We start from the raw sequence: 16,521 nt of genomic DNA on the forward strand, positions 1-16,521 counted from the left end.
TCCTTTAACCAGTTCTTCCACAACAATTATTCCAAGGCCTGATTTCCAGGCATCTAATTTTAGCACTTACTGGTGAACATCCTCTGGAGCTATTGTTAGAATGAAACGAGGATCATCTGACAGGGAGAAAGCATTGCAGCTCCTTGGTAAATAGCGGGAAGGAACGCTCAAGGAGCTTGTGCCCCTTCCCGCACCGCTATCGACAGCCCTTTACCACCCAGGGACACACCTGAGCCCATCCCTCTGCTTCCTGGCACCTTGCACTCCCGAAAGCAGTAAGATCCTGTGGCAGGCAGCCTCAGCTGTGCTAGGAGTATTTTGGTGTCTCATTTCACTTGGTTATCAGTTTCCGTAATTACTTGCAAATTGGCCGCAGGGATTTATTATTTGTTATTTTTAGGCCCGTTTCAGCGGAAAAGGCATCTGATTATATGGATCCCTATTCGCACGGCATCTTTCGCTTGAGGATCACTAAGCACTTCGTAGAATATGAATGAACCTGCTGCTTGTCTGCAGCGATCCTCCTGTTAGAGGCAGGACAACAGAGGCAGTGATTAAAAGACGTGTCCAAACTCCCAGAGGAAACGTGTGCCGAGCACGGGAACACTGGCTCCCAGCCACCGTGTGTTAGCTATTAAACCTGTGCTAACACGGACAGCGGGAGCCTGGCTACCACGGGCATGAAAGAGATACCCTCATTTGAAATGGTTCTCTCTCCTTCCACATTCACAGGTTTAAATGCAGATTAGGCTCTGAGATGGGAAAAAAGGAAAAGAAGGCTCCTTATCGAATACCAAACAAATGTCCCTTTTCTGTCTGTAAGCAGCAGTGGGGAAGAAGGGCAGCAAAAGGCCTGGGGATGCTGGGAGCGGGGTGTATGGACAGACAGGGCTGGGGAGACTTGCTAAGGCCTCATCCTTTACCACAGAATCATTTCAGTTGGAAAAGACCTTTAAGATCGAGTCCAACCACTCACCTTACACTGCCAAGCCCATCGCTCAATCATGTCCCTCAGCGCCTCATCTCTGCATCTTTTAAATACCTCCAGGGACGGGGACTCCACCACCTCCCTGGGCAGCCTGGGCCAGTGTCTGACAACCCCCTTGGTTAAAAAGTTCTTCCTCATCTCCAATCTAAACTTCCCCTGACGCAACTTGAGGCCATTACCTCTTGTCCACTGCTATGAAGCTCCGACTCCCTGCCAGCTCATTCTTCACCGCGTTCTACCCGCTGGGGAGACGCACCAGCGAAATCCATCCCGATGCACTCAGAAACAGACAACACAGGGGAGCCAGCAGACTGGTGTTTCTCTCTTTTATTTAAAAACAGTGCTTCATTACCATTTGCAAAGGGTTAGGAAGGGTTTCCCCCCTTGCTTAGAGTTTATAAAAGCCAGCAACATGATCAATAATTTATACACATGGATAGTAATACAAAAAAAAGGAATAAAAGCTAAAGATCTAACTACTCCGACCTTCACAATTCCAGCTACTTGATAATAATAGGAATAACCCAATGAATACTGTATGGTCTGAAAGCTACTATACAATATGATACTTAACGAGGGAGGGCGGGAAGTTAAGAGGCTGTCACAAAGCCCTGGGATGCAGATACTGCTTCTCCAGAGTCAGCAGGGAAATGGGACCCTGGGCAAGCGGCTCGGGCGTCCTAGGAAATGATCCAGGGGAAGGGAACGCATCCCACTGGGGTCACGTCCCGCTCCCCGGCGGTACCTGGCAATGGGAGGTGCTGGGGAGATCGCGTGAAGAAGGGGCGAGTCCGTCGCTGCCGTTGGAGGTGCTGCGGCATCTCAGCCTCGCACTGAAAATCTCCCAAGTCTCAAGTAGGTCAGCCTGTGAGGTCAGTAAAATACTCCACCAGCTCCGTATCGCTCTGCAGCCCTGGTCTCTCATTTGCTGTCAGCCCCAGGTTTTAGCTCCAGCTATTTACAAGCGGGATTTATCGTATTAAAAAAACAAAACAAAAAAAAAAAAGGAAACCAAGGGAAAAAAACACCAAAACAAGGAAAAAAACCCCAAAAAGAAATCACATTCCCTGGGGTAAAAGAGGATTATTTCATCACTTGGTAACGCAGCCAAACCAAGCTGCCAAAACTACAACATGCGCACACACAAAATACCGTGAACAGAAAAAGAACACAAGGAAAACCATGACCCAAAACTGAGACCCACTGATGTGGGGGGCCCGGCTTCGGTGAGGAATATCCACTCCTCGGGGAAGCAACCAGCCCCTCCACCAGGAGAGAACTGGGAATCTGGCAGGAGATTTATTGACCCACTTCAGAACAGAGGGAGGGGAAAAAAACAACCAAAAATAAAGAAGGAGAATAAAAAGAGAAAAACCATTCCTAAGGTGATCTGGCATTTTTTGCTGCCATGCAAACTCATACTGGGGTGGACGGCTTTAGACACCAGCAACCTCCTGGCAAAATCAGGCAAGAGTGTGGCTGATGCGTTCTTGCTCCAGCAAGAGTCGAGAGGCAGTGTGGGCAGCTCATTTCCTGCACGAGCCTGGACCAGCCGAGGACAACCGCTGGCAGTGCTTTTGACTACCCTCAAGAAGTTGCCTTCCAGGGTTAGCAGTGGTATCAGGGACAAGATTCGGACATCCCAAGTCCCCTTTGGGCTGCACGTGCTGCAGAGGGATGGGGGCTGTCCTGCTGACTCCTGGCTAGAGTAAAGTATACAGGAGAGAAACCCCAGAGCCTGCTTGAAAAGGGCCCCATTTCACACTGACTGTCTCAAGACTCCTGCTTGCCTTTTTGACTGGAGTTTTCATTTTAGAAGAGAAGTTGACCGGGGTTGGAGGGCAGAGAGGGCAATCAGTACGGTGGGGATGGAGGGAAGGGACTTTTCAGACATTAACATCACCAAAAATAGTGTTTTATGCAACAAAGAATCAAGTCTCACTGGTGTATACTACAAAATGTTTGACATTTTCCAAGAGCATGACAAAATAAAAACACAAAGAAGTTTACATTGGATGTCCATCTCGTTCACTAGTTTGGGTTTGGTTTTATTTTTACCCCTCCCCCCTCCTATTTTAAAACAGTGCAAACAGGTAACACACTTAAAAACTGACCCTTCTGCACCGAGGACAGCATCCCCCTGACCTTGCCAGGCTGGAGGGTGACGGGCACTGGCCGTCTGCCACACTGCCCTGGTGCTTTCCCTTTGGAGCTCGACTCAGCAAAAGCGCTCCCCAGAGCTGTTGGTTGGGTTTCCCTTTATTGAATTCCTCAGTGCTCCCCAAACCTGTTCTCCACTTGCCTCCTCCTTGGGGGCCAGGATGGGAAGATACAGGGGTGGGCTGGGGAAAAACAAGGGTAAGAACTGGGAGGTTCTGCTCTGCATTCCCTGCCCTGACAAAGCTCTGGGTGCTTGAAACCTCATCAGCCATCATCTCTTTTTGGGCCAGGAAATGGTTTCATTAACCGTTTCACCATTAGTACTTGAGCCAGCTATTTAGATAACCCTCCTCAGCTCTCGCTGTGCACTTCACATCCACAGATCTCAAAAAACGGGTGAAAAGAGGGGATAAACTTCCACATTTCACTTTAGGGACGGGGAAGAGAAGTCTAGAGTAGTGACACAACTGCTCCACGACGACCCTTGAGGATGACTGAGAGAGCTTTGCCCAAAACACAGGCCTTGGACTCCTGAGCTAGCGCTTTCTCTCGCTGGGCAAGCCTGCTCTGCCTCGGGCACTGAACAGCCACGTCACGGCTATTTGGAAACATGGCTTTGTCTATCTGAACTCACGACACACGATCCAAGTCACTGCTTAACCTGGCTATAGCAGGCTCAGACCGAGCTCCTCGTTGCCTCCAGGTCCCGTCATGGCTTTTCTTAGAAAAGCTAAACCCACCTACAACAGTGCAGCCTCCCTAGCACGGGGCGGGGGCGGGGGGGGACGGGACACGACAGTGACAAGAGTTTGCTAACGTGCTGGGCATCAATGTAACTTATTCCTGGTAGAGATTACACTGTTAGCGGTAAAAGTCGTCTTTGCACCAGCACAACTGCACCCACAAGGAAAGACAGACCAGCACGTTAAGTAAATCAGCTCTCCAATCCAAAATTCTACCAGTATAATAATATCACGCGCTGGCCAGACCTACTGCAAGACAGTACAAACAGCAACACTTAAAAGAAACGTCTTCTCCTCTCCATGGAGAGGAATCCCGGACGCCACCGGACGAGAAGGTGACAAACAGCAAGCCACCTGCCAGGCTGCCTGGGCGCTTTCCCTCGGAACGCCAAGCCCTGCTTCGCGAGGGACCTGGGGCTGCAGGCCCATCCTGGGGACCGGCACTAGCTGCCATCAGTCAAATAAGCCAGGGCCCAGTTTAATGAATTGAGCGCAATTCATTTTGCATAGGGAGATATAGGCTTTGTCCTCTACTTCTTCAGAAGATGGATACAACCACGGCTCGGCTACTCTGAACTCATCTCAAGCCAGATCGTAACACATCTGAGTGAAACCAGAGCTGTTGTTTGTCCAGAGGGAGGGAAAGGCTGAAAAGCCCTCCCGCCACAGCACAACACTCTCTCGAGAAACCCAGTTACAAGATTCTGGCTGGCGTGCAAGTTTTTGGGAGGTCTGGTGCTCTGGGGACCTGGAACCAGCGAGTCACCTCCGTCCCCGAGCCGTGTAAGCAGCCCACTGCTGAGGGCAAGGAGCCGGGCACCAGTGAGCTGCCTCAGAGGGGATCCTGCGCCATTAACTAGCGGTTCGGGGAGGAGCCTGGCAGGGAGTGACCGGAGCAGGCCCGGCTGGGACACAGGAGGAGGCAGGCTGCATGGTCTACAACAGATCAGAGATCACAGAGCAAGGGGACCACTGCCCCACATAGATTGGGTGCTTCTGCACTAGAACCCTCACACTCCTAAATACACTCTGGGCGGGCAGAAGCTGCCATGCATAGACTCTGCTCGGAGGCAGAAATGGGGTCAGCCTCCCTACTCCCAGAGAGGCCAAGCGGCTGGAGTGGGGACTGAAAGTGGCACTGCCGGGGCAGGGTGGGGGGCACTCAGGGAGGGAGAACCCAGCTTTTCAGGAGCTGCAGTCAGAACCAGCTGAACTGAAACGTAGGAAAGGGTCAGAGGGGTGAGCAGCCGCCCCTGCCAGGCTCGGCAACCTGCGCTCCTCCCCCTCGCAGCCTGCAGACCCTGCACGAGGAACTGCCTGTGAATGAGGGAAGGGATGGCCTTGCTCAGCCCCTCTGCCCACAGGTGGGTAGAACAAGTCCAGTAGAGGCTTTTGCTGCATCTCAGCTCCAGGAATCTCCTGGCTGCCCTGCGGTGCAAATGGCTCCTCTTGAATAGGACTATTTCTACCACAAGTCCTCCCTCCCCTGCCCCAGCTTAGGCAGTAAAAAGCCCCTGAAAACACCCCGAGTCCCCCTCATTTCCTAGATTTTGTGAAAGCCCCAACACCCTGTTCCCCCCTCCCCATTTTCAAGCTAACTAAAATATTTATATACAAACAACAAAAAAATTGTCATAACAGCAACAAACCAAACTTTGGCTTGGGGAAAAAAAAGAAAAACAAAGAAGTTAAAACCCAACAATAAAACCAGAAGAGAAAAAAACACAAGAGGCCAACAGGCTGGCAGTTTGGTGTCCCCTTTATCTAGCTATTCCTCCAGAGAATCAATAGCTTCGGGGTCTCTAGCTTAACTAACGGCATCCCCATTCTTCCCACTTGAGGTGCCTCCCCTGTGCTGCCCACGGAGAGTGTCCCTGGGGAAGAGATGGAAACCAAAGAAAACAAGCGTGGTTGTGCGTGGCTGGGCCAGGATACCTCCCCGGGGGAGGCTCTGCTTGTTGACACATCACTTAGTGTTAGATGCAGGAGGTTTCCTATGCTGGTATCAGCGGTGTGGATGGAGCAGCAGGCATATGAGAGGAGTCGGAGAGGCTCCGCCAACAGACCCACATGCCAAGCAGCCCTTCTGAGGGCAGTGAGCTCACCCCAGTAGCCAGAGACACAGCTGAGGCAGCTCAATAAAACCGTGCTTCTGCCTTTCTCTGACACCTTTTCAGAGACCCTGCCTCTGCTCATGGGGGCTACTGGGAGCAGCCTAGGAGCCAGCAGGTGAGCAGGGAGGTTTGGGGAGCAGCCACTCCCAAGGCTCACCCAGTCATCTAAAAACGCTGGCTTCAAAACAGCAAAATCACTGTACGTGACAGCAGAAGGGAGACAGTCTTGGGAGCCACGGAGCCCTCTCCTAAATAGTCTCTCAGCTTCCAAATCTTCTAATATGTAGTGTCTATATGGACTCAGCAGACCTTCCTACGTGAGGCGGGGCAAAACAGACCCAGGGGCTCCAACGCAACTACCTAAGGGCCTGAAATAGCTTGTGGTGGGAAGGAAGTTCCTATGAATTCAGAGCTTGCACAAACTGCTTCTGCCTCCTCTTAAAACTCCTGACAGAAACAAAACTACTTCGGGATCACGTTGAGATACGAGACCCTCTTCCCCCTCACAAACGCACGCGCGCGCGCTTGCCCCTCGCCTCCAGCAGCTTATCCACAACTTGTTTTTTTCCTCACTCGTGTTATTTGAAAGAGATTACTTGCGGAAGCGTGTACGCAGCTGGGGATGAAGGGGAGGAGAAACCTTGGAGGCTGGACCAGTACTGATGCTCAGCTCTTCTGCTGGCTTTCTTCCTCTGCAAGGCTGCGTGAGCTTCACCTCCACAAGTTTAACCACTTGCTGTCCGCAACAGAGGTACTCTGTGTGACGCTGCATGGCACCCGCCACTCCTCGAGGCAAGAAGGGGAGGAAAAGGACAGCAAGGGAGAAAAATCTCGAAAAGGAGGAAGGAAAACTAAGATAGTTACAGCCACCACCAACGGACAACAATCAGCTAGATTAAGTCGTGTGTGTGTGTGGGAAAGACCATCCTCATCAAAAACGCCTTTCAAAGTCTCGTCCCCTGTACAGCAGAAAACATCCAAAGTCTTTGGGCAGGTTGAGGAAATCTTCTCTTGCCAAGTCTAAAAACCTGACACTGCTGAAACCTGTGCGCGTCACGTGGTGACAAGAACGAGGAAACTCTCTGCGTTTCGCCCCCGTTTCCACGTGCAAATGACTATTTTCCGCCAGCACTTAGGTCCCAGCCACAGCCAGAGAGCGCTTCCTTCTGCAAGACCGCTAACACGGCAGGCGGAGGCTTCTCCCTCACGTCCTCCTGCCTCGCAGGCACCAAGCACCAGACCCAGGGAAAATAACCCTCTCTGCGTGTTCCTGATTAATTGCGTGATATCGGTTCCTAACAGCTTTCCTTATCGCTAATCTTAGCCTTTTCCGTGATTGGTAGGATTAAGCTATGCACCAACATACAGACACGGAAATGCATCATTTTTACCACAGTTTAAAAAAAAAAAAACAAACCCAAAAAACAAACAAATGAAAAAAAAAACCAAAGCAAATGCACAATCTTTGGAACAAAAGAATTAAAGGCAGAAATTTAAAGGAAAAAAAAAAACATATTCAAAGAACATAGTGAGGTATAAAAAAGTATTTTCTCTTTTGTTTTTTCTTTTTTTTGTTGGTTTTCTTTTTGTTGTTGTTTTTTTTCTCCTCCTCGTCTTGCTATAGAGTTCCTCTACTAGTAAATATTGCAATAGCCAGGCCTCATGAACTGGGGGGGCTGTCCCACTTGCAGGGGGCTCACGTCACTTCAGTAGGGGGCAAATCGGCTGTATCCACCTCGGTATAAACTCGCCTGTGGAAGTTAAACGAGAGAAGAGATTGTTAGGAGGGGAACTGCGAAGAACTACTCAAGACAGCACCCAAATGCTCTCAGAAGGACTAACGGACACGTCCTGTCACTGACTCGTCACTATAAGAAGCAAAGGAGGAGAACTTTCCCTGCAAAACCAAAGACGTGGCTCAGGAGGCCATGCTGATGGCTGGCCAGCTGGAGGGGAAGCTTGGCAAGTCTCAGTCAAAGAGAGTTCAGTACCTGAGTGGGGACCTGTGCGAGTCCTAATCTTTGCACCAGTCATCTAGGTTGTCTTTATAGATAGCAGAGACCAGGACTTCTAAGATGCTCTTCACCTCACCTTAAGGTAGAGGTGTAAAACAGACAGGATGATCTGGTATCCTAGAAGTACCTGCTTTTCCTTCATCGACCCTACGGAGAATCCTCACGATGAGCTGAGGCTCAAACGGAGGTGCTACTCTGCAGAGAGTTATATTTAGGTGTCTTTTTCTCTGAACACATTTGTATTCCAGCCTTTGCAACAACATAGACACTGAGCTGGCCAGCAGATGGGCAAGCATGTGTTTTCAGCAAGCTGCTCCACTCCCCTCCAATGCCAGCACACCTCGTTCCTAACCACTGCCGGCACGTGGGACATCACATCCTTCCACTAGTGGAAGAGCGAACCAAGTGGAGCAGCTTTGCTGCAAGATGTCACAAGAACAAGCTATTCCCCTGCTTCCTAGAACTTATTTCTCAACATGCAATGCAAGCCTTCAAAGTCAATAACAACAGAAAGAAAGGGTTGGTCTCACATCTCTGAACTATTGCTGATTTTTGCTCCACGTGTCACTTTGACACAGTTCTATGGATTCACCAACAACGTTCTGGCTCCTGGTATTTCTGGTCATTCTTTGTACTAGGTGATGGTAAAGACCAAGTAATAACTGGCCTACAACCTGGCTCCTTTCCTAGTGCATACACACGAACATATGAATGCAGGGAACTCACCACTGCAGCTAAGGACCTCCATCCTCAACAACAAAGTTGTTTTTTTCTAGGTGCAACTTTATTACCTGGCCACCCAGTGAATAGCTGTTCCCCACGCTGCAAATGAGAAACAGTACAAGAAAATCCTACTTACCACAGCGCCAACTCCGTAGCTAGCGGCAGGGGCAAGGGCATGGTAAGGATCTGCTGTGTACACCCTGCCGTAACTGAAGAGAGGGAGAAGAGACACAAAAAGAGGAGAAAAAAAAAAAAAGAGTCACTTTGGAGAGGCAAAGAAATGGTTGTCTGACCACAGGCATTGGGAAGAAGCAGCATGCCCTTCTACACACATGTATGCATACGTGCACACACATGCAGGCAGGCAGCCCCTCTTTGAAGAGATCGTACGAGCACACTGCCATGCATCGTATGAGATGGGCGAAGGAACTGCCTGCAAGGAGGAATGTGGCACAAGCCGTGAGCTTGACCTGTAGGAAAGAGGTCAGTCAGCACCTTTGAAACAACAGCTAGTGCATGCCTTACCTCGTGTGATGCAATTTGGGAGGAGACTGACTGCTGGCACTAAGGCTACTGGCGCGGTAACAGCTGCTAAATGGAAAGCAGTGAGGGCTTCTCCGGAATGAGAGGGGAGTATGGACTTTAATGGTCTCGCATGCGCCAGGATTAAACCATGGCCTCACTGCACAGGAGATGAAAAATCTTAAGGCAAGCACTCTGATGATGATAATCCTTTGTGTCTCTACAGAGCTGCACGTTAAAGCATCCTAGAGTACTGTATGAGCCGAGTAATTCTCACTTTATGGACGGGGAGAGAAACGCACCCAGTGATTAAACAACCTGCCCAGAGTCTCAGAGCAAGGAGCTAGCAAGGCAAGCCAGGTCTTTTTGACTTTGAGGCTGTAACCACACTGCCTCCTTTGTGCTGAGAATCACAAGGCTTGGGAAGAGGCCAGGATTTGTGCCAGCTCACACAGACTGGAGGGCAATACCGCCTGGGAGCGGAGAGACAAGCCGTGCATTCAAGTCTTTCACGTTGAGTTGTGCATGCATGTGTGCGCGTGCGGCTGCAAGTGAGACAAAGGAACAGGGAAAGGAGGAGGAGGAGGACTGTAATGGATCAATGCTCCTTAAATCCCTGAGCACAGCAAGGCAGCCCCCACGGACCCCTCCTCCTTACATACCCATCGCTGTAAGCTGCTGCAGCGGCTGCAGCGGCTGTGGCTGCTGTTGCAGTAGCAGGCTGTGCATATCTGTAGGCTGCGTATCCACCCTGCAGGAGAGAAGAGAACTGACTTTACAGATACCTGTCCACCCACGCAGAGCATAAAAAACTAAATTTAAAAAACAAAAGAAAAAAACAAAGAAAAAAAACCAAAACCAAGTCACACACATCACAAGGAGAAGAAGTGTTTCAAACTGCATCAGCTCCCATGTCATGTCTACTGCAAGCATTGCCCATTAACTCATGGATATTCCTTTCCTCAGAAGGACTGCACACTCCTCCAGCACCCTCTTCGGCAGAAGGAATGAACTAAAGTGAGCCTGAGCACGGTTATATCCCTGTAAGATAACAAATTTGGCACTGAGGAACCAAAAATCTGCTTAAATCTTGCACTCAACCTAATTTTTATGTCCCCTTTCTCTTACACACGGGAAAGTGAAGGTGGGCACTTTCTGTGAAGTATGTTTTTTAGAACAGGCGCCATTCAGAGAAATTTCTGCTTTCCTCCTCTCCACGCCCCTCCCCCATCTCTATTTTAAGCCTGGGAAACCCAAAAGGCTAGAATTGCCATAAAAGTATCAACAGCCAGAGAAGCCAAAAAGCAATCAGGAGAAGACGGTCCAAAAAGATAGTCTGTGGTGGTCTCGGGGCTGGCAACCAGCCAACTGGCATCGACACCAACCAGACTGTTCTCCCCTCCCTCCATGTAAGAAGGAAACAGGGCAGGGGAACTTACGCCAGAACAGTCTGTATTGCTGCTGCATTTCTGCCCATGCTACACACCTGTAGTAAAGGTCTTTCAAAGGCCCACGTTGATAAGAGGTAGTTACTAAAAACATACTGTACAGCTGGCTTAGCCAAACGTGAACGCTGATCCAGAGGAAGGGCCGTGAGTCTCCTCCTGGAACTGCCACGAGGAGCTCTTGGGGCAAGAAGGCGGTCTGGCTGAGGCAGCAGTGATGGAAGGACGGAGGCCAGCTGCCTTTCAGACCAGGGGCAAAGGCTACATGGCAGGCAGCAAAGAGGGCTCTGAAGCACAGGTTAGACCTCTCTTTATTGTATGACACTTCTCAACACATTTCTGTTAACTTGACAGGGGGGCGATGGTAAACGAGCTGTGGCTTTGACTTGCTAGAAACACAATGAGACATAAATAACACCAAAAAATTCCTGACTGCTTCTGGCGTTTTTTTTGGTGGGTTTTTTGTCTTTTTGTTTCCTTTCCCAGTTGACATTTCAGGGTTTAAAGGACCAGGGCAACTTATGCTCTTCACCTCTTGAATCAGCTCAGCATACCTCTGCCACTTCTTCCCTATAGATTCTTTTGAGTATATGTAACTAAGAGTACAAGATCAGCTCTACTACGGGACTGTGTGCTCAGCAGCGCTTGGCTTTGGGCTAGGTAGCCCGTAAATTAGAAGCAATAACTTTAAATTGCTTTTTTGGTTGCTTTTGCTTTAGCTCCACAAAGGCTAACGTGCTATTCAAAACATGCCTAGGGACCGTCTCCTACTCTGGAGGTGAGGGACTTACAGCCTCTTCAATCTTCTAGTTAATAGAAGAAAGAGAGACACAGACCTACACCTCTGAAACATCATCACGTTGCCTGAAAGAGATGTGCTGCTGTTTTGTCCTGTTAATCTCATCTATCTGTTTGAATCCCTGCATTTTGGTCTGATGGACTGGGGAGGCTTAGCTTGGTTTCTGCATGCTAGCATCACATCACCGTTACTCCAGCACTGCCAAAACATGACAGAAATTAGAGGGGAAGGCGGTGCAACTTTTAATCCCAATCAAACCTTCACTGACCTTATGAGGAAAGGCTGTGGGAACTGGGGCTGTTTAGTCTAGAGGAGACTGAGGGGGGAATCTCATTAATATTTATAAGTACCTAAATAGTGGGTGTCAAGAGGTTGGGGCATCTCTTTTTTTCTGTTGTATCTAGCAACAGGACAAAGGGTAACGGGATGAAGCTGGAACACAAAAAGTTACATTTAAATACAAGAAAAAACTCTTTCACTGTTCAGGTGAGGGAGCCCTGGCACAGGCTGCCCAGGGAGGGTGTGGAGTCTCCTTCCTTGGAGGTCTTCAAGACACACCTGGATGCACTCCTATGTGACCTGACCTAGGTGGACCTGTTTCTGCAGGGGGGGTTGGACTAGATGATCTCTAAAGGTCCCTTCCAACCCCAACCGTTCTGTGATTCTATGACCTCACCAAATTAAGACAAAGCTTCATACCAACGTCGTTGTGGTATTCCCTTAAGTTTACGAGCTCCCTGAACTACTGACAGGGCCTGTCACTTGAGCAGGGCCCATGAGGCATTTTCATCTGGCACTACCTTCCATGGGGCAGAACCAGATCCCTGCTCTGCCCCACGCTCGCCAGACACATTTCACATCGGAAACAGCTTCAAATGTGCCTGGCACGTACTCTGAACATGACAGCAAGATGCAGTTTGAAACCAAGAAGGGTTATCATGTAATTCTCTTTAAGTCATGTCTCTCATAAAGGAAAACAAAACAAAATCAAAACAAAACAAAAAAAGAAGAAGAAGAAAAGAAAAGAAGGGCTGGAATCAGGTGTAGGAGGGGGAATGGCGTAACATTTATTAATCAAAATTAAAAACTAAGCATGCTGACATCTGGAGCTAGAACAACCAGCAAAGTCACCACGTTCAGACTCATATTGGCTAGTTCTATCCATCCCAGCATTCTCTTGGGACAGCAGTTCGCCCTAGGCTCTACCACAAGCTCAGTGAAGTACACAGCCTCAAGTACTAGAGCGTGCAGCCACAACAACCTGCTATTACGGAAACAGTCAGTCACCACTGGAGTTAACATTCCAACCTTAACGACTCCCCGCAGCCTCCCCGCCCTCAGCCCCCTCCCCCAAAAATGGCTCCCACCCTAGCCCTGGCCCACACCACAATGTTAATAATTATAACAAGCAATAACCCATCTGTTATATCAGAGAAGGGAACAGAGACTCCACTGAGAGATTTAGAGCGGGATGTTAACATTTCTTCAGTCAACTGCACAACAAACAAAAAAAAAAAAACAAACAAGGAGAAATAATTCATTGGAGAAATGAAGTTAAGAAATAGCTGACATGTGTATTGCTTTTTAACCATGCACTGATGCAAAATTGAAGCTACTGTTAATTTGAAAAAGAAAAAAAGGAAAAAAAAAAACAGGTCACAGGATAGAGGTACACACACAAAAGCAGACGTGCTCAGCTCAAAGCAGTCTGCAAATTCTACTCGTGTGTACCTCAAACAAAACCAAAAATGGGGATTATAATGGCCATGGTACGTTCCTGTCATAGGAGCAATGAGCGTGGACAGCTGGGCGATTTCTGACACGGGGATGTATCTGGCAAGACCAGCAGGTCCAAATACACCAGAACAGGTTGAAGGAAAGAGGAGGAAAGTTGCGACTGTTTCAATAAAGGCTTTCACCAAGCTTTGCGACCAGTACAGTGCAAAGGACACACTGTGCAGGTTGCCATAATTACCCAGCTGATGCTCCTCCATAAACCAGGACCCACCTATAATTCCACCAACGTGTTTAAAGCCCTGCTGAGCTTGTCCAATGCACCAGTCCTTTCCTCCTGCTATCTCTGTTCACACACAACTGCGACTGGTGTGCCGAGCTCACCCCTAACTTCAGCTACACAGCCCTACCACCCCGTGTGACTTCTGACGCCACTCACTTCAGGTACTCTAGGAAGCATAAACTGTAACAGAGTTAAGTATCTTCAAACAAACATGAACAATCATGTTTCCTAATAAAAGAAAGAAAAAAATATATATATTTTTGAAAGGCCCTTGCTAGCTGCAGCACACTCCTCCAGTGCCACAGCCAAACTGCAACAGGAAGATATCATCGAGTGGCATAGGCCCTCAAACCCAGGACAGCCACACAAACTTCCACTCCATTTCTTTAAGTGAAGTGATTCCACGGGGACAGGTTTACCCATCTAAGTTCAGTTCATAAGATCTCTGGTCTCATCTCAAAAGAAATGAGTGTGGCTGAGCTTCTTGCAAAGGAGTCAGACACGTTTCTATCAGAGGGGCAAATTAAACACTGCCTCAACAAGGAAACAGAGGAACTAAGGAAAAGGCTTACACATTTTTACCGGGCAGTAATAACCAAAAGGACTGTCTAAATCAAGACTGTTTTTTTCCAGTACAGTCTTTTGAATTGTCTGGGGAGCAGCATGAGAGAGATTAAGCCCAAGCCCAAATGCTGCTCATCTTAACTCAAGTTCTCTTTCTCTGGATATCCTGCCAGTGATGCTGGGGCTGTGCTAAACCCCCTTTCCAACATGAACGGGTAGTGCTTGAGCCTACAGATCTCAACTGTCAAACGACCCCGATTGCTCAGGTATTCTCGAAAGCCCAAATTTAAAATCAGTCTTCTGTGATGTTACCATCCTTGGCTCGTTTTTTGTTAAATTCTGTCTTTAACGTTAGACAACAGCTTTTTCAATACTGTCATGTTCTCTGAAGTAACACAAACATGGCACAACACCACATACAGGAAGCTGCAGTCCCAATTTAAGCAGCGTTCCAATTACTGAGCACGTTAATGTAGATAAGTGAGTGCTTTAAGGCTATACAGTTCAGCTTAAAGTAAGTCCATCTTCCACTCTTCAGACCCGTATTAGGTCATCAATCCAACGAGAACATGAGGAAATCCAAAACTGCAGCTTACTATGTCAGTGTATCCTATGGTAGAAGGCTCCCTTTTTGCCTTGCTGCCTTAGATGGGCGCACTAAGCATGTTGCTGGCCTCTTTACTCCAAAGAGCCTTTGTGCCACTAAGGCACGAGTGTTCCCATAGCCCTGGAGAAACCCATCACTCGTGGTACCGGCCACAGATACGATTGGCCACCTGCCAGGTTTAGGCAGCGAGCCCAATTTCAGGACCTTTCATTTGTTGTTATCTCAAATGCGTCTTTTCCGCCCCTAAGCCGCCCTATAACAGAAGTTAAGAAGCAGAAAGGGCTAGAACCGTTCCCAGTAGTTCTGTATTAGAAGGGTGGCATACGTGCACCAGGTATGAGCATGAATGAATTAAAAGAGGTGACAGGACAACGTCGTCCATTGCGGCAGGTGCTTCTACATGGTAATGGGACAAGCATGACCTTGTTAACCCTTCTATATTGAATTATCTTTTTATGTATTTATTTAATTTTCCTTTTTTTTTTTTTAATTATTTTTTTAAATGGAATGCCACTCGGTGTGAAATCTGGACACACGCCGCCCTGCTACAGCGGGGGCTCGCATCACACGTGAGTCTGCGCTGCCCTAAAGAAAGCCTCTGTTCCCATCTCTAACGTGGTGCTGGAATGGTTAGTATAATTCAGTTTTTTCCACTGCAATCCACAATCTGATCGGTTGGCAGGTCACACTGGCACTCCTACCTGAGGTATTTTAGCGCTAATGATTGGTTCCTGTAAGACTATTCTATAACAGAACACAGGAAGAGCAGTTCAAAAAAACACAGCTGCGGAAAGAAACAATCATACAAACAGCCCGCGGGAGGGCTCACCAGCCTTTTCTTTCCAGTGGATGCAAGCACGCTTTTCACAGGCAGGAGCGGTCTTCGCATGGGTGGGTTGGTTTGGGTTTCCCCCCCCGCCGCCCAGATTGACCCCGTTGTAGAAGAAAGGTAACCTTTCTTTCTGATCCGAAATGAAGCCCCCTCTGCATCCTGGGGCAGGTCGTTTTAGGAATTCAGGTGTCATGCCAGAGCGGGACGCATCCAACAAGAGATGGAATGCCGCCTTCACGGAAGAAATGGCTAGCAGGATGGTTGCCCCAGGAAAGAAAAAAAGGAGTGAGGAAGAGGAGGAGGAGGAAAATGAGAAGTGGGTGCATAACATGTATGCAGAAAAAGCAGCCCAAAGCTTGGGACACTGTCCCTTCATCTTATCTACTACTAACCACTCCCTGTCAGCAGAGCTCCTCTCCACCCTTCCTTGACACAACACCATGGACTCAAAGGCCTAAGCGAAGCTCACATTAACTTTCCCCCAGCTCTAATGCAAGAATCATCTACAATCCCTTCCACAATCTGCACGAGCCCTTCACAGCAACCAGAGAGACGGAATTCCTGCAGTGAAAAGCACCACAAACCAGTGGAGTACAGGGACACTGTCATCCTTCCACCTGTGCCAAGGAAATTATTTGGAAGGATAACTTCACGTTTGGATTATGGTAACATTTTCCTGAGCTCCATCGAAGGGCTCTGCAGCAACAGTAACATAGGAAAAAGCACCATCTACCTTGACGAGTCCTCTCTTCTATCATCCCGTTTTCTGACACTGAGATTTAGAGCCACCAACAGCAAAGTGGTCAGAAGTCCACCTAACAGTTCTAACCCCACTTAGGGGCTTGAGTCTCTGCCCTTCAAACATGTTAAATAAGCCTCTCTTCCCCATCTGCAACAGAAGCTCTGAAGGAGCTTTCTCAAAAGAAACAGGGAGTAATCCTGGCCACTCTTCCCTTTCAACATGACAGCCTCTTACGTGCCATACTCTGAGG

General features: G+C 48.5%; 1 protein-coding gene across 5 annotated transcripts in view; it reads right to left on the minus strand.

Annotated features, from left to right (window-relative positions):
- Positions 1-1,300: 1,300 nt before the first annotated feature.
- The window catches only part of RBFOX2 (RNA binding fox-1 homolog 2), a 176,427-nt gene continuing 161,206 nt past the window's right edge, over positions 1,301-16,521 (minus strand). For all 5 annotated transcript variants that reach the window (XM_062011942.1, XM_062011952.1, XM_062011933.1 and 2 more), the window contains 3 exons: positions 9,928-10,016; positions 8,880-8,952; positions 1,301-7,756 (listed from right to left, as the gene is read on the minus strand). In XM_062011942.1, the coding sequence (XP_061867926.1) occupies positions 7,712-7,756; positions 8,880-8,952; positions 9,928-10,016 (207 nt within the window). In that variant the 3' untranslated portion in view covers positions 1,301-7,711. The remainder of the gene's footprint in view (positions 7,757-8,879; positions 8,953-9,927; positions 10,017-16,521) is intronic.

Source organism: Colius striatus, chromosome 1 (genome assembly GCF_028858725.1).
Source record: "Colius striatus isolate bColStr4 chromosome 1, bColStr4.1.hap1, whole genome shotgun sequence".
NCBI lineage: Eukaryota > Metazoa > Chordata > Aves > Coliiformes > Coliidae > Colius > Colius striatus.